The sequence below is a fragment of the Drosophila bipectinata genome, chromosome 2L (genome assembly GCF_030179905.1).
Source record: "Drosophila bipectinata strain 14024-0381.07 chromosome 2L, DbipHiC1v2, whole genome shotgun sequence".
NCBI lineage: Eukaryota > Metazoa > Arthropoda > Insecta > Diptera > Drosophilidae > Drosophila > Drosophila bipectinata.
Genome location: NC_091736.1, coordinates 23,456,543 through 23,482,473, shown reverse-complemented (window position 1 = coordinate 23,482,473; position 25,931 = coordinate 23,456,543). Strand labels below are relative to the sequence as shown.

At 39.7% G+C, this 25,931-nt stretch overlaps 1 protein-coding gene and 1 pseudogene across 4 annotated transcripts; one reads left to right on the top strand and one right to left on the bottom strand.

Annotated features, from left to right (window-relative positions):
* Positions 1-1,948: 1,948 nt before the first annotated feature.
* On the top strand, positions 1,949-3,283 carry LOC108120225 (short/branched chain specific acyl-CoA dehydrogenase, mitochondrial pseudogene; annotated as a pseudogene).
* Positions 3,284-20,852: 17,569 nt separating this feature from the next.
* On the bottom strand, positions 20,853-24,418 carry Spf45 (splicing factor 45). 4 transcript variants are annotated; one of them, XM_017242917.3, is made up of 4 exons: positions 24,304-24,418; positions 23,736-23,873; positions 22,684-23,674; positions 20,853-22,606 (listed from the first exon to the last, which is right to left on the bottom strand). In XM_017242917.3, the coding sequence occupies exons 2-4, from the start codon at positions 23,856-23,858 to the stop codon at positions 22,512-22,514; spliced, it is 1,209 nt and encodes a 402-aa protein (XP_017098406.2). In that variant the 5' UTR covers positions 23,859-23,873; positions 24,304-24,418; the 3' UTR covers positions 20,853-22,511. The 4 variants fall into 4 exon arrangements, with proteins under 4 accessions (XP_017098406.2, XP_017098414.2, XP_017098423.2 ...); XM_017242925.3 differs by having other exon boundaries at positions 23,736-23,869; positions 24,304-24,371; XM_017242934.3 differs by having other exon boundaries at positions 23,736-23,869; positions 24,315-24,334.
* Positions 24,419-25,931: the final 1,513 nt, after the last annotated feature.

Genomic DNA, 25,931 nt, shown 5'->3' with positions numbered 1-25,931 from the left:
TGCAGACAGCACAGGCAGAACCGTAGGTATTTGTGCAAAAAAAAATTAAATTCTTAGCGCATAGGTACGTATGTATTTGAAAGTTAGTAGAGCTAAACTAAACGAGTCACTGACATCCCCCTTTTACCATTCGTTTTCGTTTTTTGCCTATCAAAATATTTTAATTTAGACCAGCCAAACATTTATCTATATACGGATACATATGTACATATATAATACATATCTACATACGTGCATAAAAAATTTGCCGTACATACGGCAGCGGTAAACCTTTTTTTCACTTCAACCGTTTTCCGCTGCTGTATGCAAGTACATTTTATTTTAAGGAACGCCAAGTGACGCGCTACCCTACAGCTTGGTTGGTTATATTTATTTTTCGGTGTCATTGGAAACCAACTATTTTTTTTGATACTCAGTGCCTCGACTATTAACGTAACTATTAACTAATTTATAAATAAATTTTTATTTTATTTATTTATAAAGGGCAAATTGCCATTGAGCAATGGCAACTTGGGCCTTCAGCTCGAATTGTACATAGTATTTTTAGGATTTCTTATAAGTATTTATTTACATAATCAACTAAGATAGAATAGAGTTATATGCGGTATATGGTATAAATGTGTTTTTTAGGAATTGTATGATTATTGAAATGTTTTGTGGTGTGGGGTTTGTTAGTGCTCCCAGTGGATTGGTGTTTTGAAACATTTGGTGTCTTTGGATGTTAAGCGCGTTGAAGGTGGAAAGTAAGTGTGTTATTGTTACAGTATCGTTGCAGAAAGTACAAGTGTTGTTGTGGTTTGGATCAATGTAGTGTGTGTGGGTTAATTTGGTGTGTCCAAGTCTGAGTCTTGTTATTTTTAAATGATCAAGGCGTGAGATGGCTGGGTGGTTTTTTTTGGTGATGTGGTAGCTGTTGGTTGGTTGGTTAATTGGTTAATTAGTTGGTTAATTGATTGGTACTACTTTGATGTCTTCGTAATGTATGATAGTGTTTTTTCTTGGTGAGTGTTTATTATATATTTTTGTATGTCTTTTGTGTTTAGATTTTCAATCGTTAGAAGTGGTTGCGTGGTTGCGATTTTGGATGGGGTGTCCGCTAGTTCGTTACCTGGAATACCTACGTGGCCGGGTATCCAAAGTAGTTTGAATTTAGTTTTGAATTTTTGGAGCAGATTCCGTGCGTGTGAGGTGTTGTGTTCGCTGTTGTTCGGGTTTTTTATTGCATCGATTGCAGAGAGGGTGCCGGAGCATATGCAAAATTTACCTTTTATTTTTTAGCAGTTCGATTCTCTCTATTATTGCTAGAAGCTCGACGGAGAATACTAAGGAGTAGTGTGGCAGAAGGCCTATTTTTATGACTTCTGTTTTGTTCGTGATTGCGAGACTGGCAATTGAGTTTGCGTTAGATCCATCTGTGTAAATGTAGGTGAATTTGTGATCTTTGGTCTTGATTTCTGTGAATAGTGTCCAAAAAGTTTGTGGTTTTGTGTTTTTTTGTTGTACGTGCTTAATATTGTGTCAATTTTTAAAATATCAGTGATTCAAGGTGGTGTGGTTTGTGAGTGTTGACTGGTCAGCTTGAGTGGGAGTTTGTGTGCCTCGGAGTTTTCAATAATGCGGTCTATTGTTGAATTGTATTGTGATCGCTTTGGGGGTCGGTATGATTTAAGGATTTTTATTAATGGGAAGTTTTCGGCATTAATCAAGGATTTGATTATTTTTGTTGTTAGGAGGTCACGTCTGTCTTCTAGAGTGTCTGCGCGTGCTTCGTAAAGATGTTGTTAATAGGTGTAGTTCGAAGTGCGCCAAGAGCAGTTCTGAAAGCGGTGTTTATTGTTGCTTTTACCTTCTGAAGGTTTGTTTGTGGGCAATATCAGTAGATTGGGAGACCGTAGTCTGCTTTTGCGGTGATAGTTGCTTTTGTGACGTTTAGAAGTGTGAATCGTGTTTGAGCAGTCAACTTTTGCCGTTGTACCTTGGGGAACTGCTCCACAGATCGTATAGAGTCCAGTTTGGCCACTTGATTGAATTAATACCTCCAACACATTCAAGATGATGAACAGCCTGAAGAAACTGCCTGTGCGCATGCTGGTAAATGCCGCTGCACGTCAGCAAAATGCTGCGATGTCCTCGACCACAGGTCTTCCCCCACCACTCACCTTCCTCACCGACGACGAGAAGATGATGAAGGAAACTGTTGCCAAATCGGCTCAGGATCAGATCCAGCCTCTGGTCAAGAAAATGGACTTTGAGCACAAGTTCGATCCCTCTGTGGTTAAGGCCGTCTTCGAAAATGGTCTAATGGGTATTGAGATCGATACCGAGCTTGGCGGCAGTGGCTGCAACTTCATGACCAACATCATCGTTGTGGAGGAGTTGTCCAAGATCGATCCCGCCGTGGCTGCCTTTGTGGACATTCACAACACACTGGTGAACTCCCTGATGATCAAGTTCGGCAATAACGCCCAGAAGGCCAAGTACCTCCCAAAATTGGCCTAGGAGTATGCCGGCAGCTTTGCTCTGACCGAGCCCGGAGCAGGATCCGATGCCTTCTCCCTGAAGACTGTGGCCAAGAAGGACGGCAAGGACTATGTGATCAATGGCACCAAGATGTGGATCTCCAACTCGGATGTGGCTGGAGTTTTCCTGGTCTTTGCCAACGCCAAGCCTGAAGATGGCTACCGTGGCATTACTACCTTCATTGTCGACCGCGATACTCCTGGACTGATTGTGAACAAGCCTGAGGACAAGCTGGGTATCCGCGCTTCCGGCACCTGCATGATCACCTTCGACAATGTCCGCGTCCCCGAGGAGAACATCCTGGGAACCTTCGGCCATGGCTACAAGTACGCCGCCGGTTTCCTGAACGAGGGCCGTATCGGTATTGCTGCCCAGATGGTGGGCCTGGCCCAGGGCACCTTTGATGCCACCATTCCCTACCTGCTGGAGCGCAAGCAGTTCGGCGAAGCCATCTACAACTTCCAGTCGATGCAGCACCGTGGCCACCGAAATCGAAGCCGCCCGCCTTATGACCTACAATGCCGCCCGTCTGCAGGAGCAGGGTGTGCCCTTCCTGAAGGAGGCCGCCATGGCCAAGTACTACGCCTCTGAGGTTGCCCAGAGGGCGGCCATCAAGTGCGTGGACTGGATGGGCGGCGTTGGCTTCACACGCGACTTCCCCCAGGAGAAGTACTACCGTGACGTGAAGATCGGAGCCATCTACGAGGGCACGTCAAGTGCATTTATGTGTGAGAACTGCAGGAACATTTCTTCGGTAATCTGATTTCAGTTCTCTCCATGTTACCTTAGCATTTAGCACATAGTCTTTTTGTTATATTGTATCAAATACAATTAAATTTACATTTTAATATAATAATTGAATGTGTTGCAGTTGAATTTTGGGCTTGAGAGGCATTTTATTATGTTAATTGATTGTTTAAGGTTGTGTGAGAGATGTTCTGTGTGCGTTTTCCACCTGTATTTATTATTGAAATGTACGCCGTGTATTTTAAGTGATGATACGTTTTTTATTTGTATGTCACCAGTGGATAGGGTGCAGATGTGTTTTCTGCAAACGTGCAAGTGTTTGCATTTAGTGGTTGAACCTCAAACTATAAAGTCTCCAGCACATCGAAAGAGAATTGGACTGCAGCTAAGGCCATTGCGGTGCGTTGGGTGATGTACGCTTCCAAACAGGAAGGGGGGATGGTTGCCCTTGCGGGATCCCTTGCATATGCGGTAATCCAGGGTCCTAGCGGCTCAAGTGGCTCAAGTCTCATTCACTGCGTTGCATATTTTGGAACAAAATTAGATTACCCCCTACCCAACTATATTATACCAGGTACTCATCTTTCACCACTTACCACAAAACTTTTATTTTGTTATTTTTGTCGAGGTCATGATAATCATACGAACTACCGAACTGAGCGGACGTGCTTTGTCCGAGCTCCGGGAAAACTGAAAAATACAGCTAATCAAAAAAAAAAACTGGGGTAACCCAATATAAGCGAAAAGACGCTGAACTACAATTTACTAAAAGCGACAGACAAGCTTTTTATAACAGTTGTGATGCGCTAAACCAAAACTAGTGCATTGTTCAAAAAAAAAAAAAAAAGTAAGAGCCACGCAATGAGCTCATTGAGCAACGATCAAAAGAACGAGCGTAGAAGTTCACTAAACCAAAGAAACGGCTTCTACTCTTACTTTTCAACCCGCGATACCGAAGTGGAAAAATCGGCGATTATAAGCAACCCGGCTTTACTGACCGTTGAAACCCAAAGGGCACGGTCTTGCTCACCCGCTTTGCTCACTCCGACTCCCGCGTCATGGAGTTCGCAGTGTAAAACCCCCCCTCCAATATCGGAAACAAATTTCGCACCAACAACTAGCAGTGCTACAACTTCTGCAACATCAGCGAAAACCTCTGCAACTCAAAGTACCGCGACGTCAACGACTACAGCGAGTACAAAAACAACAACCTCGGAAAGTGCCAAAGCGGTAACGGCCACACAGACTGGAATGGATCGCTACATCCAAATTAAGCGCAAGCTTAGCCCGCAGAGTAATCCGGCAGGTAACAAAACAAAAATTAACCGTGTCCTGAATATCGATAAAAAACCAGACAGATCCACTACTAACAGATTTGCCCTACTGGCGGAGGTTGAGGAAAACCAACCAGCCCAAGACACTGCAAAAAAACCCAAGCCCCCTCCAATCTATATTAGGGAAAAAAGCTCGAGTGCCCTGGTCAACAAAATTGCGTCGTTGATCGGGAACGGTGACAACTTTCATGTTGTTCCGCTTATCAAAGGGAACATCCATGAAACAAAGGTGCAAACCAAGTCTGAAGAGCACTTCCGAATCGTGTCCAAATATCTGGACACTGTACAGAAAAACTATTACACGTACCAGCTGAAAAGCAGTATGGGCCTACAAGTGGTAGTAAAGGGAATAGAACCTGATGTTACCGCCGAGGAAATAAAAACCGCCCTTAAAGAAAAGCGCTTCGCCGCCAAGAATGTTATTAACATTCTAAACTAAGATAAAAAGCCACAACCCCTCTTCAAGGTCGAGCTCGAGCCAGAAAGCAGGTCGCTGAAGAAGAACGAAGTCCACCCAATCTACAACCTGCAATATCTTTTGCATCGGAAAATCACTGTTGAAGAGCCACATAAACGCAACGGTCCAGTGCAATGCACTAACTGTCAAGAGTATGGACACACAAGGTCTTACTGCACACTTCGGGCTGTCTGTGTAGTCTGCGGGGACGCCCACAAGTCCGCTTGCTGCACTACAAACAAGGAAAGAACCGTGAAGAAATGTGGAAACTGCGGAGGCAGCCATACAGCAAACTATAGAGGATGTATGGTGTATAAGGAGTTAAAAAGTCGCATGCGTCAAGCGACCGCAACGCGCAACCAAAATCCACAGAATGCGTACATTGCGTCAAAAACTGCGCCAGACGTCTTCTTCGCCAAAGCTGCGAGATCCTCATTCGGTCCACTAAACACCACCAACGGCTTCTCCTACGCCGATGCTCTACGATCTGGAAGGGAAATTCCAATTCAGCCTAACTCTCAAAGCGCTCAACAGGCCCCAGAACAGCCACACAGCAAAACGGAAACTATGATGCTTACCCTCCAACAAAGTATGATGGAGCTTATGTCATTCATGAAAACGACTATGCAAACGCTTGTTCAAAACCAGAACATGGTGATACAGCTGCTCGTAGCACAACAGTCTAAATAATCTATGCAGGCGCTACGAATATCAATGTGGAACGCCAATGGTGTCTCACGGCATAAACTAGAATTATCACAATTCTTAACCGAAAACCATATTGACGTTATGCTACTGGTGGAAACGCATCTTACAAGCAAATACAACTTTCATATAAGAGGCTACACAATCTACTGCACAGATCATCCAGATGGGGAAGCCCACGGCGGAACTGGAGTTCTAATCAGAGAACGCATTAAACACCATTTTCACAAAAGGTTTGCAACAAACTTCTTGCAGGCCACATCGATACAAATTCAGTCAAGCAACGGAATCCTTTCAATCGCTGCCGTTTACTGCCCTCCTCGTTTCTCAATCTCGGAAGGACAATTTATGGACTTCTACAATTCACTTGGGGATCGATTTATAGCCGCAGGAGACTACAACGCCAAACATACGCACTGAGGATCACGTCTAGTGACTCCCAAAGGAAGACAATTGTAAAATGCAATTATAAATGTGAAAAATAAACTGGACTACGTTTCCCCTGGAAGTCCCACATACTGGCCAACAGACTCACGAAAGCTCCCAGACCTTATTGATTTTGCAGTGACAAAAAACATACCTCGCAATCTAATAAGTGCCAAAGCAGTCTCGGACTTATCATCAGACCACTCGCCTGTGCTTCTAACGCTTCTTCAAAGCCCAGAAATAACCGAACACCCTTCAGCCTGACGACGCCAAAAACGAACTGGCTAAAATACAAAAAGTACGTGAGTGCCCACATAGAACTCGCCCCGGAGTTTAACATGGAATCGGACATCGACTACACTACGAGCGCCCTGGAAGAAGTACTCCTTGCGGCAGCTAAAATTTCCACTCCTCATAGGAAAGATGTAGCCCGAAACAAACACTTCAAATCTAATCAGCAAATCGAACAGCTCGTTCGAGAAAAGAGGCGCACGCGTCGTGATTGGCAAAACAGCAGATCACCAGCTTCAAAACAACGCCTTAAGGAAGCAACCCGATCTCTCGACCCGGCTCTTCACCAAAAGAAAGAAAATGCACAGCTGAGGTACATCCAGAATCTCTCGCCAACAAGCACAAAGTACCCGCTGTGGAGGGTCCACCCAAATCTTAGCGCCCCAATTGAAACGACCACCCCGATAAGAAACTCTTCGGGATGCTGGGCTCGCAGCGACGAAAACCGAGCTGAAACATTCGCCACACATCTCCAAAGTGTCTTCCAGCCAAACCCAGCCTCAAATTCATTCCTCTTGCCAGAAATTCAGCCAGAGTCCTCCCCTCAGCCAGCCGCACCTTCATTCCGGCCGAACGAAATCGAAAAAGTCATAAGAGGGCTAAAACCAAAAAAGGCTCCCGGTGGTGACCTATTGACCCCAAAGATGCTGATCGAACTTCCAAAATGCGCTATAGAGGTCGTCTGCAAACTATTTAATGGAATCATTAATCTTGGCTATTTCCCAAAAAAGTGGAAGAAATCCATCATTATAATGATACCAAAGCCTGGAAAAGACCACACAATTCCGTCATCATACAGACCAATAAGCCTTCTATCTTGTTTGTCTAAATTGTTTGAAAAATGCTTGTTAACTCGCATAATACCACATCTGGAAGCTTGCAATATTATCCCGGCACACCAATTTGGCTTTCGAAGAAACCATGGAACCATCGAACAAGTGAACAGATTAACATCCGAAATACGCTCAGCCTTCGAACAGCGAGAATACTGCAGCGCTATTTTCCTCGACGTATCTCAAGCTTTCGACCGAGTTTGGCTCATCGGACTCATGCACAAAATTAAAACGTATTTGCCAACATACACCCACAAGCTACTGGAATCATACCTCTACAATAGGGTATTCTCAGTGAAATGCAACGCAGCTACTTCGGGTGACTACACCATCGAAGCTGGAGTTCCACAAGGAAGCGCACTCGGCCCGTGTCTATATGTTTTGTATACTGCGGATATTCCTACGAGCGCACAACTAACAACCTCAACGTTCGCCGACGATACCGCTATCCTTAGTCGCTCCAGATGCCCAACGCAGGCAACAACCCAACTGGCTAATCATCTCACAATAGTGGAAAGGTGACTGTCCGACTGGCGCATTAAAATAAACGAACAAAAGTGTAAACATATAACGTTTACTCTTAATAGACAAACATGCCCTCCGCTTTTACTAAACGGTATGCATATCCCTCAAGCTAACGACGTAACGTACCTTGGCGTTCACCTTGATAGACGACTTACCTGGCGCAAGCACATCGAATGCAAAAAGATGCACCTAAAACTGAAAGCCAGCAGCCTCCACTGGATCATAAACTCACGATCACCACTGTGCCTGGACTACAAGTTACTACTGTACAATTCAGTCCTAAAGCCAATCTGGACGTATGGCTCCCAGCTGTGGGGGAACGCGAGCAGCAGCAACATAGACATCATACAGCGCGCACAATCAAAAATCTTGAGAACTATCACAGGGGCACCTTGGTATGTTCGCAACGAAAACATCCACCGGGATCTGGGCATCCTCGCAGTGAAAGACGAAATCCAGAAGCAAAAAGAGTCATACAAAGAAAAACTGTCTTCGCACCCAAATTTTCTCGCTCAGGGATTGACTCGGGTTTCTAGCGTATCCCGCCTTAGACGCAACGACTTCCCAACCCAGCAATCGATTTTTAGGGCCGTCTAACTCCGTATCAGTCAATATGACTGTTAGTTAAGTTAAAAATATATTAAAAATATAAGATTTGATACACGTCTTGTTAGTCTCGCAAAGAGAAGATTCAAGAAATAAAAGCAACGTTAAAAAAAAAAAAAAAAAAAAAAAAAAATTTTGTCGAGGGTCTACTTTTAACTTTAAAATTTAATAAATTCATTTCATCGTATGCTGTGAGTAAAGCCAAGGTGTAAATGTCTAATATACATGTAGACATGTGGAAGACACATATATTTTTTTCATATACTTTGCTTTATTACTCGATATCAATCATCTTATTTATTTTTTTATTAGATTTATTAGGAAATATTGAATTTTTCAAAAATTTTTTTTTAACCTGTTGATCGACGGGTTTGGTGGAATGGGTTTGAGGAAAAATATATTGTCTGGACACTCCGATGTCCCCCCTAGCCCACATCTTTTAAACTAAAATGTCCTTGCTTTTACAAAAATGTTTAACAAACTAATAGACTTGCAAATGTTTTGACAAAAATAGTTTAATAAAAGCAATATCACTTCCCTCTCTTTCTCTTAAGCGAACAGTCGTGTTTTTTTTGTGCGCACTGCGTTTCTGATAAATATTGGTAAACCGGTGTTTATTTACTTGAATTGAATATATTGTGAATCTTAAGAATCCTAAGCTTAAACCGTATCGCTTCGCGAGTGCTGTGGTATTTTTGGAGTCGAATTAATAATTTGTATGATTTCAATTCCAAGCATAGCTCAGCTCTGCTTCTTCTCCGTCTTATCTCTATTTCTGCATTTTTCTTTTGCACTCTCTAAAGCTCCCGCTTTGGCTTCCTTCCTAGTGTTTTTTAACTTTTTATATATTTATTTTGTTTTATTTATTAAAAAATATGGAATTTAAACTTGTCTGCGCTATGAAGTCTCGTAACAAGACAATTTCCAAGGCGAAATGAAGTCGTTCATGAGACAGACCAAGAATGGATTTAAAGAGTTGATCACTGGTTTTCGTAAAGTCAATGACCAACTTGACACTCAGCTTGACACTCAGTTTAGCAGCCTTCAGCTACTAACGGAGTCAGCCGTTAGCCGTTACTAACAGCCGTCAATAACGCAGCCGCTCATATCTTTGGCCACCCCAAGGGCTAGAACTGAGATTTATTCGCCGTCCGAGTTTCTCAAGGAAAATGAGCAACTGTCAAGCAAATGTCCTCTGTGGTATCGCTTCAATTGATACCACAGGTCCTAGTAGATGAAACCCCCATCAGAGTCACCCAAAAGGGTATTCCAAAGTCCGGACCACCGGCACCGACTGATGCTGCAGTTCTCGTACCTGCGACACCAAAACCCTTACAGGTGATTCCTCCATCGAAACATATATTTGTTGTTTTGTTTGTTTTGTTTATATTTATATTATATATTTTTGGCTTGCCCCTGATTCTTTAGAGATTGATATCTCGGCTTATATCAAAGCCAAAACAAAAGCCGACGTCTTCTTCCAAGATTCGTGTGCCCGCGCTGATGTTCAAGACGATTTGTTCTTCCAGTTTTTGGCCAGAGAATATTTTCGTCCAAGAACATCAGCCTAGTTCCGTAAAGAAAAAAGTTATAAAACCAGTGGGAGTGAGACTTCCTAAAATCGGAACCACTGACCAACCTTCGACCTCTTCCTTGTCCACTAACCCAAAAAACTATTATCGTCTCTAACACTTACCTATCAGAAGACTAGGGGGCTCCGTATCAAACTCCCTAAACTATATTCTGATAATTCTTCCTTTGGATCCCATATTATAGCCTTAACAGAAACTTGGTTAAAGCCAGAGATCTTGCGCTCCGAAGTTTTTCCAAGTAAGTACACCACTTTTGGACGGGATCGACCTCAGCGAAGGGGAAGTGGAGTCCTCATTTCAGTAGACTCCACTCTTGCTTCTGAAGAGGTAAAATCGCAAGAGTTTGGTGGCATACAATTTATTTGCGTTAAAATCACTATGTCCGTGAAATCTTTATACATTACATAAAGATGTAATGTTCATATATACCGCCTATGTCTGAACCACCCACATATTGCACTTGTCCGCTATTCGATACGTCTTTAATCTTATGACGGATCGTGACCAACTCGTAGCGATAGGCGACTTTTATATCCCAGAGTTAAAGTGGTCCAACGTCAACGTCAACTCACCATCTTTGTCACCTATCACTCACCATGACTACACCGCGGGCATGTTTGACATGTCCCTAGGTCAAATTAACCATGTTAAAAATTCGCTAGGCCGGCGTTTAGACTTATGCTTTGTATCTGATCCTGATGGTACCGCTCTTTCCAGAGCTTTTCCCCTTTCAACCCCTTTCAAGAAAAAAGTTATAAAACCAGTGGGAGTGAGACTTCCTAAAATCGGAACCACTGACCACTATTAGGTATTATTAGGTGCCTCACTAACCTAAATATTAAATATTAAAAATAGGCTCTTACTAAAATACAAAAACACCTGTAGTAGTGTTGATTTTTCAAGATACCTACTAGCTCGGTCGAATTTTACCGTGCATAACGCGGAATGTTATAGGAATTATAATGACCGCTGCCGGATACAATTTACTCAAGATCCAAAGCAGTTTTATAATTTTGTAAACACTAAGCGTAAACACGTATCTTTTTCACCCCTGCTTACGTTTGAAAAATCCTCTGCGACCTCTGATCAGGCCATTGCCGATCTATTCGCAGAATTTTTTCAAACAACTTATTCTCTGCCTAATTTGACAGATCAGCGTTACGCATATAACATTCAAGCAGCAAATCTTATTTTCTGTCCTTTTTTTTCTGAGAACAACTTATTATCTGGTCTTTTAAGGGTAAAACCCATTTATTCGCCAGGCCCCGACGGAGTACCAGGCTGTGTGCTAAAATACTGCGCCAGGGCTCTGTGCAAACCTCTTCTAAGACTTTTCAACTTATATTTGGAAACCTCGATTTTTCCCCTTAAGTGGAAGGAATCATTCATAATTCCCCTACATAAAAAAGGGAAAAAGTCCGAGGCTGCCAACTACAGAAGCATCTCTAAGTTGTAGGCAGTTTTTTTCAAAAGTTATTTGAAAAATTAATTACCCCTCATTTGCAACACCTTCGCTCTTTGATTATCACTCCCTGTCAGCATGGCTTTATTAAGAGTCGCTCCACCACCACAAATTTATTGGAGTTTACATCCTTTGTCATAGATGGCTTTTGTAAGGGATATCAAACCGATGTAATTTACACAGACTTCAGCAAAGCATTTGATTCAGTTAATCACTCACTCTTGTTGAGTAAACTTAACTTGGACCTCCAGCTACTTAGATGGAAGGACACAAAGAGTCTTATTTAAAAACATACAGTCCCGTCTGGTCCGTGCTACATCTGGCGTCCCTCAAGGAAGTCATCTTGGCCCGTTATTATTTACGCTTTTTATAAACGACTTGCCCCCTGCTTTAACGAACTCTCCAGTTCTTATGTATGCAGATGATGTAAAGCTTTGTCTTCAGTGCAAATCCATCTCTGCCCTGACTGAAAAATGCAGTTTTCAGTCTGACCTTGATAACTTTCAAAAATGGTGTTTAGCTAATGATCTTATACTTAATGGATCCAAATGCAAGCATATGTCTTTTTATCGTTCTTGCCCTCTGCAAGCTACGTATTCTACTAATGGGATTGCCTTAGAGAAATTAACTCAGGTTAATGATCTCGGCATCCTATTAGACATTAAACTTAAATTTTCCGACCATATATCTTTAATGGTTAATAAGGCTACAGGAGTCCTTGGTTTTATTAAAAAGTGGTCAAAAGAATATAATGACCCATACTTAACCAAAACTTTATTTATTTCAAATCATGTGTCTGGAGTCCCCAATATGGAGTACATAAGGACCGCATCTTCAGCTTCCATCCTACAGTAGCAGACTTTTACTTATAAACTTACCTAGCTTAACAAATCGTAGGACAATGCTCGGTGTAGTTTTACTGCATAACCTTATTAACGGGGATGTAGATAGCCAGCATTTACTAACACGTTAAAATTTAACATTCCTAATAGAAGGACTCGAAACTTTAGTCCTCGGTTCCTAAGCCATTGTAGTTCGACATATGCACTGCATGACCCTTTTAGAGTATTATGTTCGAACTACAATGGACTCTACTCTAATACATCTCTTTCCTGTCCCTCTAATTTAAAATATAGAATTTTAAATTTCCTTACTAACTCCTCTTGGCTTAACAAATTTCAAACAGCTTAATATGTACTAACAAATCGTTTCTCGAGCGCCCCTCGGTCGTCTGGGCCTCTAAGCTTTATCATGAATACAGGAATGCTAGCTGATGCTCTTATTGATGCACAAGCCATTTCCAAATTCTGAAAGACCGCGAAAATATCTTTCGATACCAATCATTGATTTAGAAACTCACACAGAAAATGTTTAATTCTTTGGCTCTATGCGCGTGTTTTCACGCGCAAGCTAAGGCCTACTTGTTTATCACCCGTGGAATTTCGTCCACAGTCGCGGCCGACAGCCTTGTCGATATAGTTATAGTCTGTATGAACACGTGGATCTCAGAGACATTAAAAGCGCAGGTACAGGAAGGTATTTTAAAAATGTTTTGATGCCAGACTATTTCTATAGTTGTTTTTAGTTGTTAATATAGAAAAACCAATTTCCGCCAAATATTCAGATTTTTAGAGAAGATAGGTTTCTCGGAGACTATAAGATAGAAGCATCCGATTCGTAACTTGGACTACTATGGTTTCCATGTAGTTGGTATTTGTGTCAAACTTTTTTTGACGACACGCACACTCCAGCCCCAAAACGGTAGTGTGCTTGTAAAGCCAGATTAAACAAGTTTTTGCTAAAATGTTTTGATGTCAAAATAAAGATACAATTATAATAATATAATATAATTGTATCATGGTCAAAATATACCAATGTGTAACCCCCATCTGCAAATCAAAATTGTTGAATTGTTGATTGAATTGTTGTTATTGAATTGTTAGTTATCTAAATCTATTTGTCATATAATTTTTTATGTAGTTGGTTATTTTTGGTCCTGTTTTCAAAATGGCAAGCTGGTTGAGTATGGAGTGGATTCTAATTATGTCGAAGGCTTTCGCGAAATCTAGGGATGTGATGGAAGTGTTGTTTCTTCTTAAGATAGCTATTGCTAATAGATGGTCTACGAGCAGTAGACTGTCCACAGCTGACTTACCTTTTCGGAAACCAGTTTGGCTGTTTTGGATGAGTTTGTCGATTAATGCAAACCACCACAGTCGTTTGGCAATAATTTTGTCCAGAATTTTTGAAAGGCATGAGCTTAGTGAGATTGAACCGTATGAGTTTAGGTTGGTTTTGTCTGAGTTTGGTTTTAAAATTGATACTATTACGCTATTTTTGTAGGTTTGTGGGATATAGCTGTTGAGGATTGAGTTTTGTAGGCTTATAATTCTATCTTTTGTTATATTATCTAGATTTTTGATCATTGCGTAGGTAATTCTGTCCAGTCCGGATGTATTTCCTTTTAGTGTGGTTTATAAATGATGTGTTGAAGTTTGTGACGGATGAAATTTTTGAAAAATTTTACAAAATAAATCTGCGATTTCTAATTTGTGGGTGGTGTTTTGATTTGTGGTTGGGTTAAATATGCAATGTATGTGTTTTTGCGGGTTGAGTCCCCAAAATCGTCGGATGTTACTCCAGATTGTTTTTGGCGGTGTTTCGGGTGAGATTTGTGTAGTAAAAATGGTTATACTTCGTTTTTTTCTTGTTTTAATGTTAATCTAAATAAGGCGTTAGCTTTTTTGTACTTTAGAATGTTTTCTGTAGATATGTTTCTGTTTAATTCGTTCCATTTCTTCATTTGTTCGTCTCTCAATTGGCTAAGTTTCCTATTCCACCATGGTACATTTTGGGACTTTCTTGTAGGGTGTGTCTGGGGTATTGCCTTATAACCATTTTTATTGCCTTATAAGCTCTGGAAAGGATGATTGTGTGAATTATATAGGCTTCCTTGTTTATGATTGTGCTTGGTTTTCTCTGTGCGGAGTATACTTCAGTGAGCTTGCAGAATTTTGGCCAGTTTGCTTTGTCGGTTAAAAATGATGGTTTGCGTGGAGTGACTTGGAAGCTCGTTGTGTAGGAGGTGAAAAGGTTGATTATTATGGGGAAGTGATCGCTGCCAAAAAGATTATCTTCGGTGTGCCAAGAGCTGTCGATTTGGAGAATTGGGCTGCTGAAGGTTAGGTCGACGTTTGTTAGTGTGTTGTGTGTGCTAAAGTGAGTAGGTTACATGTCGTTTAATAGTATGAAGTTTGATTGAGTTATGAATTTCTCTAATGTTTTTCCTCTTGCGTTGATTTGATTCGAGCCCCAGTTTTTGTGCCAACCGTTAAAGTCGCCAGTGATCAAAGTGGGTATATGTGAGGTGTCTATTATGGCCTGAAGGTTTTGCAGTGAGAATGATTTGTTAGGAGCTATGTATGCTGAGATAATGTGGAATTTAAGATTGGAGTTCAATTCTGTGCATCGAAATCGTCGCTAAGGATTATCTCTCGAGCTTGTAGTGACATGTGGGTTAGGAGACCTACGCCACCGTGGGAAGAAGAGGTGTTTTTTTAAATAAGTGTGCAATTTATGGGTATGGGAATGTTATTAATGAATTTTAAATGTGTTTCTTGTAAAGACATTATAAGTGGTGCATGTTTTTTATTCATTTTTTGAATTTCGCAGTAGTTGTTTAGATAGCCGTTAATGTTCCATTATATAATTCATGGTCATCGTAATTCATTGCAGTATATGACGCCCTTAGAGAAGTTTAGAGCTTTGTGTTCGGTAGCTTTTACTTCCATATCTGTAATGATTGCTGTCTAAGTAACTTATTTGCCTGTAAGGTGTTCTTAATTTTAACCAGCAAGCACCCCGCTCGAGTTTTTTGCATGACTCCACTTCTCCTCCGCATGCAAAATCTATGGTTTTTTTTATTTATGAAGGGTGGAACATGTTCGAAAGACTTATTGTCAGTTCTGTTTATCACTATATATTTTGGTTCGCCTAGATGTTTATGGTATATGGATGTATTACCTATGTCAGGTGGTTTATCCATTTTTGTTGGTTTTTATTGGCTGGCTCCCAGCACTTGAACACGTGTATTATGTGTTTGTTTTTGTTTTTCCAAATTCAGTTTAATACACTTATTTGCTTTTTTTTCTGAGGTTTGTAGCTCACTGGAGCTCAGAGGAGACACGTCTTATCTCAAAGAGGTTTGAAGGGAAACTGAATTAATTAATTATTTTTTCGTTTTTCAACAGATATTAAATTAAATATCTTTTTTCGTTTCTCGCCATAGTTATTCTAGTTTAATTTTTTAAATAATTAAAAATAATTAACATACAAAATATTTTAAATTGTGAAACATTTTTATTTTATAACTAATTAATAAAAAAAGATAAAAAATGTTTATTTAAAAATAAAAATAATAAATATTGTATATGTGTCACAGTTTTGGTTACTCCTCCGAAACGGCTATACCGATTCTCATAAAATTTGTGAGCGTATTGTACTCAATACTGGTCGTCTTCCTAAAATCGCATATAAAGTGAGTTACTACCTCATCGCACTGTCAAACTCACACTACCATAGCATTTTAACTCAATTAGAAACTGGGGCAAAAATCCTTCATCTATAAATACATACAATTATTCTATTTATGAGTGTTTTGTACAGTGAGAAATGGAAAGAAAACGAAAGGGGGTTATTGAGCCGTGATACAAGTAGCTCTCGAAACATGCGAAATAGAAAATCCGAAAGAAACAAATCCTACTGATGTACGCGTAAGAAAAGCGCAGTTGCATCAAGAAGAGCCAGAAGATACACGAACTGAACGCAATGAAGTCAGAAGATTAGAACGACAATCACGCCGATTCACAGTCAATAGACGCAGGTCAAATGACCAACAACGACAACAGGTACATCGAGCATTTATTTCTGATTCATTCCTGCGTCTAGCATTCCAGGATGACCCTGATATTGAGTATTATCCTCGCTTAAAAGTGGTAATTGGTGCTATGGACAAGGAATGTCCGCATTGTCATTCTCTAAAAATTTAAAAATGAGCCAGCTGGGATGTGTTACGCGTCAGGAAAAGTGCAACTACCAGAAATTGAAGCACCACCTGAACCATTCAATTCACCATTAATTCATGCTTTCAAATGACATCGTTTGGAGCAGCAGAAATAGTTCGAAATACTAATGCATTAAATTACATTACATTGTAATTTACATTGTAACATTGTAAATTGTAATTATATTACAATTCTACATTCAAAATCAGAGACCAAATTTATCATAAAATGAGCTCACTGCTGACAATGCCAAACGAACCACATACATTTTTACAAATCTACTTTATGGGCGGCAAGGATTCCGGAAGCGCACTTGCCAATCGCGTGAATGCACGTTGTGATTCTAATAACCTTGATTCTTTTTATGCCAGACGTATCGTCTGCGAGCTAGATGCTCTTTTGAACGAGCACAATTAATTGTTGAAAACATACAAATCACATATGCACCAATTACAAAGCGACAATCACGCTATCGTCATTAATCCTGATAAAACACCAGCTGGAGAGCATATTCGTAGATTCAATGCACCCGTTGTTGATGATGTTGCAAAAATCATGGTTGGCGATTGTACATCGCACGAGAAATTGTGATTCGTAGAAGAAATAATAATCTTCAGTTCATTGCCGACACGCATCGTTCATATGACGCTCTTCAATATCCGCTAATATTCTGGAAGGGTTAGATTTGACGTGGCCTGGACAACGTCATTCTACAATGTCGAGAGCTTTGTGAACAATCGCTCAAAAAATTTCATGAGAATCGGTATAGCCGTTTCGTAGAAGTATGATAACAAAAATTGTGAGTTAATTTTGTACAAAAATTATAAAGTCATCTGGAGGCAAAACAACGTTTGCCGGGTCAGCTAGTATAAATATAATGTCGGGTCTGGCAGCAGCACGGCGTTTAATGTTTATGTTTAAATAATGTTTAGTGTAATGTTTATTTATTAGGCTTAAGTTTGTACAAAAGCTTATTTGATCGCAAGCCGACTCTTTCTCGGCCGCTCGACTCAACGGGTGTTCTATAGAGAGTTTTAGCTCGGCTATTTCTAGGTCGGGCCGCCCTCTCCATTTTCGAGAGCGATAATCAGAGCTCGAGGTGACTTGTCAGGCCGCCCTCTTTGTGTATTTACATGAATCCCTGCATGCACCATAAGCTGGTCTATCGTCTGCTTATCCGGCTTCATCTGCATGCAGGAATAAACATTTATAACGTTTTAAATTAATTAAATGATGCGTTTTATATTACTGGCATTGAAACCCTCAATGACAAAACATATAATATTATAAAATTGGTATCGTTCTTGTCTGTTTATTAAAAAATAAATCAAATTAGAAAATGGATGATAAAAAACAGAAATTAAAATCCATGACTCTTGATGACTTAAGAAAAAGATTAAATTACAGAGTAAAAAGCGTTCGCCGATTAGAGGAACGTTTGCAGCTGGGTCAGTTCCTTTAGTAAAGACGGAGCTAGAGTGCAGACAGGTAGTGAGTTTCCATTCGACTTTTGGATTTTAAGAACAATTTCGGGCTATCACCCTGACCAGTCAATGAACGTGAAAGATTGGGACCTACCAAAGAACTTGCCTTTAGCAGACCCATATTTTTATAAACCTCAGCGGATAGACATGTTAATAGGAGCTGAGTAATTTTTCGAACTTTTGTCCGTTGCCCAAATAAAACAAGGTCCGAACCATTCTATTCTCCAAAAAACTCTCCTTGTATTGATAGTATCGAGAAAATAAAAGGCTAATTCCTCAATTCGCCATTAGCGTGTCTTTAGCCTGAATTGCCAAGAAAAACTATTCGAGTCGTTAGATAGAAATTTGAAAAAATTCTGGTCGTTGGAACTTCTAAAAAGCTTTTGTAACCTGAACAAGAGTTATATCAGGAACTTTATCAGAAGAATACTGTTGTAGTGCCAGATTTTTCATTCCATTTAGAATCCGATCCAAGCGTTTTGGAAAACTTGTTCAAGGTAGCCAAACGTAGTTTTGTATCGCTCTAGAGAAGATTATCTTGAGATTCGAATTTAAAGAAAATTTGTTTGGAATTTATAGAAGAATACGAATCTGTATGTCCCCTACAAGCAATGATGTTCTTGCTACTCCACACTATGTCATACCCCATCAGTTTCGAGTCGTTTTTGGTGCGTCTTGTAAGACATCAACACAGAAGTGCCTAAACGATCTATTGATGATTGATCCGACAAACCAGGAGGAGTTGTATTCAACTCTTCCTCGGCTTCGACCAAACAGATTTGCTCTAATAGCCGACATAAAAAAGATATATGAGGAGCTACAGACAATAAAGTCTGAAGTAACTCTGGTTCTTCAAAACGATGGGTTTAAGTTGAGCAAGTGGTTTTCAAACTCGTCTGAATTTACTGCATCCGATAGCACGGTTAAGCCAAACACTTTCGGACTCAAAACTGATTAAAGCATTAGCAACCGCTTGGGTTCCTAAAGACGATATATTTATATTTGAAATTGATGTTAAGGTCATGGGTCAAAGGGCGACTAGGCGCCCGGAACATTCTTTCGGGGACATCGAAACTGTTGACCATTTTGATGGGCTAATTAAGGCCCATACCTATAAAAGGAAAGATCCTATTGCAGGAACTTTGGCTAAATAAGCTAGATTGGGAAGAGTCAATTCCACTGCACTTGGAAACAGCGTGGAACAAAATACAAATTGCCTTGTCGCAAAAAGAGGAAATCTCAATTCCGAGATTCAGGTAATTCCGAAGTCACCTGTTCAAATTCATGCCTTTTCTGACGCATCGATGAGAGCCTATAGAGCCTGCGTCTATATTCATTGCGAATCTGCAGAATGTATTCAAGTGTTTTTGTTGCTTGCAAAGTCTAAGGTAGCGCCGCTCAAGACAAAGACGCTCCTCCGTCTTGGGTTGTGTGCCGCTCACCTTCTCGTAGATCGCTGCCGCAAGATAAAGCCTCTAATCAAAGTATTTTGGTCGGATTCAGAAGTCACTCTTCATTGGTTTACACCAAAACCATCGATCTGGATTACAGTTCCATGAAGAAAATATAATAGCGGCTCAATTTTCCTCGTCGTCCCATAAGAGGTCCCATGTCTGGGCACCCATATGAGGTGGATTTCATGGTGCTCCGATATCTCGTTAAGAGATGTGCGACAGTCATTCGTCTAGGGCTCTGAGTGCCGCTTGACTATCTGAGAAGATAAAAATGGTTTCTTGATTGCCAGTAAGTGCTGGGGATCTAAGTGCTTCCCCGATATATATAAATTCTTCTTGGAACACACTACTTTGGTCGGGGAGTCTGAAGGACTCATTTAGACTCAGCCGCTCGCAGTGGAAACCGCCTCCCACCTGGCCATTCATCTTTGAACTGTCTGTGATATGATATGAAGATATGAAGGGAACCGGCTGATCCCGAGATTTGTGTGGAACAAAATACAATCTCTACAGGTAATAGGTCGAGTATAAAATCTAGGACGTCTATTGGTGTGGTGCGGAGCCTGCCTTTAATGCAGACCGCCGCCATCTTAATAATTGTGTTGAATTTATTATAGTTGGTTAATCAATATTTTCGTCAAAACGAAGAGCAAAGGTGTTGCAAATGAGTAATTAATTTTTCAAATAACTTTGGATCTCCCGACTATTTAGAGAATTAAGTTCGTTTATATCTATATTTTGGAAATTTAAAAGATCAGTAGTATGTTCTGATGTTGCTCCTTCGCCAATCGAATATAGTCGGGATAGTCCAAGAGCACGAGGATCAAGAAGAAATAGAAAAGATCCAAAATTTTTAAATTGTTTGCCCAAGTCTACAAAAGCTAAATCCGTTTGTACATGAATCCTCTTAGGAATGACTTATCTTTTCGTTGTTATGGGTCGGAGGTGACCTAATGCTCATATATCGTACGATGCCATGTTTCCAGTATTGTTGTCAAAGCGCTCTCAATTTATTCAGAGCTACGTCCGATACTTGCACGAGTCGAATTTTTATGTGGATCCACGCACTTGTTAGTCTTTTACGACAACGTATAAGATAATTAAATTATGGGGTGGTAGATTATATTCGGTTATCCTTCGCTGCAGTCAGTGGTTTCGTAGTCGGGTGTGGTCGTCCCTGGCAGTTGCCGAGGGGGTTGCTTCTCCCTGTATGATTGGGTCCCTGGCGGTTGCCGAGGGATATTCCTTCTATAACAGGAATTATGGTGGGAGCACTTGCTCCGTTATCACGGCCCTTGAGGCGTGGTGACCAATTCAATAAAATGAATTTACTATTTAACGGCTGTGCCGGAGTATGAGACAAATGCTTTCTTTATTGAATGAAGCGCAAGTACTAACTGATACTTAAAGCTAACAAAGATGTATTTCATAGCGGCCACGCAAATATGCAGTGATCGCCGGTTATGCATGGACATCCGGCCAGACGCTGTTTCAGCAGTTTGGCCAGCGCGAGTTCTTAAATAATCGGACCGTGCCTTTGCACGGTTAACTTATATGATCGTAAATGCGCACAAAGTATGCAGTCAGATAGTACCGTCATGCATACTCTGTTTCAAATGTAAGCCTCGTCTGATGACTCAAATAATGGGAGATTTACCCTTAGATAAAATTCGTGCAAGAATGCGTCCAAGGTAGTTCATTTTCAATTCAAAAGTAGTTTTTCACCTTGTAACTGATTTTAACTTCATCAGAGCGAGTGGTCACTCGGAAAATAGAGGACGAGGTCGACGTATTTGCATTCATACCGCCATGGGCTCTGCACATGTTGGAGTCTAGGCCGTCCTGGAATCACGACCCCTGGCGCGAATCCCGAGGCGCTTAGTGTCGGGTACCTGCAGACAGGCCGCTCATAACCCCACCAGCACCGCGGACCCCGAACCAACTGGGTCTAGAGTGCTTGCAGCGATAGCGGCTTGTTTCGTCAATCAAGCAAACGTTCTGGCAGCGATGTTCCCGGGAGTACGTCTGGAGCAAACAGGCGCGGTTGAAGAGGCAGCGCCAACAAGAGGACATCCGGACGAGCTGGTCCTGATCGCGGAGGATCACAAGCTGACACAACAGCGGTTCACTGGAAGGGTCGTCGCAACGCACGTCGGCGCGGACGGAAGAGTCAGTTAAAGCCGGTTAACGGATATGCCGTTTTAATTATTTTTGAACTAAATTTTAAATTAAATTTTGAATTTGTTAGTAATCTCTTATCTAGCATAGAATAGCTTAGGGCAAAGCGGAAGAGGAGGAAGGGGCAGCATTGTTCATTTATTTCTCTATTTAATATTAAGCAATAACCTTTTATTATTTATTTTTATTTTTCTTAAATAATAATTATTCATGATTTTTATTTTTCGCTTAGATTAATGATTATTTTTTTTTTCGATCAGAGAATAATGATCATTTTGTGATTTTTTTTCGATCCGAGAATAATAAAATAATAAGGAAATAATCAGTAAACTTTTTGTCTTTTATGGCAGCTCAATTTTTGTGACAGATATTTTTGAGCAAAAAAAAATAATCAGTAAGTAAATAATCAGTAAACTTTTTAATCAAGCTTTCTTAGATTTTTGTAAGTGATATTTTTAAGCAGAAAAAAAATAAATAATTTTTCATGATTTTTATTTTAATAAAAAAGATTATTTTGTAATTTGTTTTTCGATCAGATTTTTATTCTTTCGCTCAGAGAATAATCATTATTTTATGGTTTTTAAAACTAAAGTCAGAACAATAATCATTATTTACGGTCCCTAGTAAAAACATCTCGGTAAACAATAATACAAACTTTCACTAAACTGAAATGTAAATCATCTTCGACTCCGCCCGAGGTTAACTTTTCTTCTTTTATTTATCACAATAAAGTAAGTTATGCCAGAAGTAGACTTTCCTATTTTTGCCTTTAATCAAGTTGTACAATTATCTTTTTGAGCTTAAAAAACTGGTAAAATGAATATTAAATTTTATTTAATTTAATTGAAAACTTTTAAATTTATCATAATTAAAAAACAATGCTCGGACTTGACGGCCCCCAAAAAATCGTCCATTTAAATCTACAACAGCTACAAAGATAAAGAAAATTATAAACAATAATTTTTTGTTTGATGTTTGAAAATAATTGTTTGAATTTATATTTTACCTTTGATAGCGCTCTCAATTCGTTTAAATTCCACAAAAATTTTGACTGCGTCCTCTGGCTCTGTGCCGAATGCCTCGTGTATTATAACGCTATTTACTTCCCCGTACTTTGTGTGGCACTCGTCTTTTACCTCCGGTTCTAATTCTTCGTCTACGTCACCTGGACCTACCATGTTTCGAAGAAGGACGACTTTGCTTGGTGACTTCATGATTTCAGTAATACTTGGCTCTGTATCATTGCTGGTCGCACCCGTCAATGGTATTTGGAGGTTGGGACTAACCCAACCGGGCGGAGTAACAGTAGCAGGAGGTGACATTATTGATGGAGGCAGGAATACATCTTTTTCGTGTATGATTCTGCCACCTCGTTTTGAAGTCTTTTCTACTTGAAGTGCTATAGACATACCCTGCTCGGATTTTCCTAGCCCTTGACCATCTTTAAAGCCGTATTTAGCCATAATCTTTGCAGCAACAGAACTAGCTGAATATGGTATGGTAACGCTAGATGATCCATCTCCGTTTTCAATAGATATTTCTTGTAGCGACGGTGGCGGCGCAATGGCTGCACCACCTCCAAGTTTAGCTACAGAACCTGGCAAAGGGGGACTGTACCTTTCTTCATCGGATTGTCTCAGACCAAATGCGTTTAATTTCATGGATGTTGGCGAACTTTCGTCTTTCTGTGCATCCCGTCGGCCGTTGCGGTTTCGCTTTCGTTCCCTGTCTCTGTCACGATCTTCTCTATTTCCTGTAGCACTGCTCCGCGATTTTTCGATACTTTTTGACTTTTCTTTAAGCTTTTCATACTCATTAGGCCACTGCGGATCGTATTCATCAACAAAGTCCCAATCGTCCTTAGATGCATTATTTATCAATGGTAAAGCCAAAGCTGTGCCCGTAATAACGGGTTTAACACACGCATTTGTCATAAAATGCACTAATTCTGCTTCAACTGGTCGTTTAGCCCTAAGACTTACAGCAGGCGTCATTAGCTGTAAAAAGTTATAGAATTTACGGATAGTTAAAAAAAATGATTATACTATACTAACTTACAGGTTTTTTGATAGGTTGAGCTTTTTTTACGGCAAGCTGTGTCTGCAACATTTTAATTCCTGATGACCAGCCATCTATGTGGCTAGATCGAGGCTTTGTATCAATATCGTCATACAAATCCATTTAGTTAAAATCTTACTTAGGAATAAATGAATAGAAATGTGAAAAATATTATATTGAATAAAGGTTGGCAAATTTTTACAATAACAAAAGAAAATTGGGGAAGATAAAAAATAAAATAAGGTATAGTACCATAATTCATAGCAAGTACTTTGAAAGGCCATTCATAAACAAAACAAAAAAATGGAATATAAATTTATAAACTTTTTTTCTCTATTTTAGGCAGTAAACATAGAGCAGATGAGGTATCAGAGGCCATGGTTTACGAAGATTGGTTTATCAAGGACGGCTTAAAAGGAAAAGGCTTATCATACTATTCATAAACAAATTGCCTTTTATTAAAACAAAATTGGTAAATTGAATTCTACCATATAGTTTTGGCTACTTAAATATTTCTTTCTTTTTTTCTTTCTAAAATATGTAAGTGTTTAAATAATATTAATATTACCAATACGTTACTTGTTATGGGGGAACTTTTTGGAAACTGGAGAAAACCAAAAATATAAATATAAGCAATTTATCGATAATATAAAGCGATTTTTGTACATAATGTACGATATTTACATTGTACATTGTACAAAATATAACGACTTTTTATAGGCTATTCCCACTGAGTCACCATATGTGAAACAGTTAGAATATTTGACACTTGTAAAACAACGATATACCACTGAGAACAACCACCATCCCTCATCCAACATGCACTTAAAAACTGATCTAAAATGTCAAATCAATAATAATGTTGTCCAAAAGTGTGCAACGCAGTAAAGGAGACATCTCCGACCCTATAAAGTATATATATTCTTGATCAGGATCACCTCCTGAGTTGATATGAGCATGTCCGTCTGTCTGTTTCTACGCGAACTAGACTCTCAGTTTAAAAGCTACCGTCTTGAAACTTTGCAAACACCCTTCTTTCTTTTGCACGCAGTATATAAGTCGGAACGGCCCGGATCGGCCGACTATCTCCTATAGCTGCCATATAACTGATTGATCGGAAATGGTATAACTTTGGAGATTTAAGAGTTAGAGAGTTCAAATTTGACACGAGAGCTATTATTCGCAAAACATTACGACATTACGATCTAACTGTCAAATCAATAATAACTTTTGTGAAAAAAAATTTTTTTGTGGACCTAGCTTGGTCCATGTTGGTCATATCATCTAATTTTGTCATACATCTACATATAAAGACACAATCGATCCCCAGGAGTACTGGTCGAAGCTCATACTTATTGTGTGTTAACATAATGTGTGATGACCAAAAGTCTTACTTGATGTATTCGAGTACCAGGGTGATTATTTCAATTTATTTTATAAGAGTTTTATTTCGAAGCACAACTCTAGTAATATTTATTTTAAATTTCAAAATACCACAATTAAAACCATTATTTACAGAGAAAATAGTTTATTAGTGTTAGACCATCTCAGTTATACAGTGAAGTAGAGCTCTTCGACCCAGTGTTGCCATATTTTTTTGCACATAAACACTAGATTATTGTTAGAAAAAATATAATAAAAAGCTCAAAAACTTAGTTTGCAAATAATTTTTAACCTTTATTTTTTCTTGTGTTCTTTTTACTCCTTCTGAGAGCAAGAGACTTACTTTCTTTTGATTTTGGTTTTCGTTTGAGTTTTTTACGTTAAGAGTTTCGTAAGATTTCCTTCTACTGAGCATCGCTCAATGAGAGATATGATTGACGCTCGCATTAAGGGATCGATTGACCAAAAAAGTCAATCCAAAAAGTCTTTCAACACTTTATATCAGTGGTCGGCACGGCCTTATCCCGAGGGCATAGGAAATTTCTCTGCCAGAGCTCTGCCACACACACACACCGTATAAATGTGTGATGCTATTCGTTACTAACACTAATGCGTTAAAATCATATCAATGTATTGGGGTGCCGACCACTGCTTTATATCCTATTTGATGCACATTGGTACAATGTGTAACTTTTTGAACTAAAGAAAAGAAAGGAAAGCTAACTTTGGGCGGAGCACAAATTTATAAACCCCTGTAGTTAGAATCAGATATATATCGCAAGCATCGGATATAGTTGTCCGATCCTTATAAGA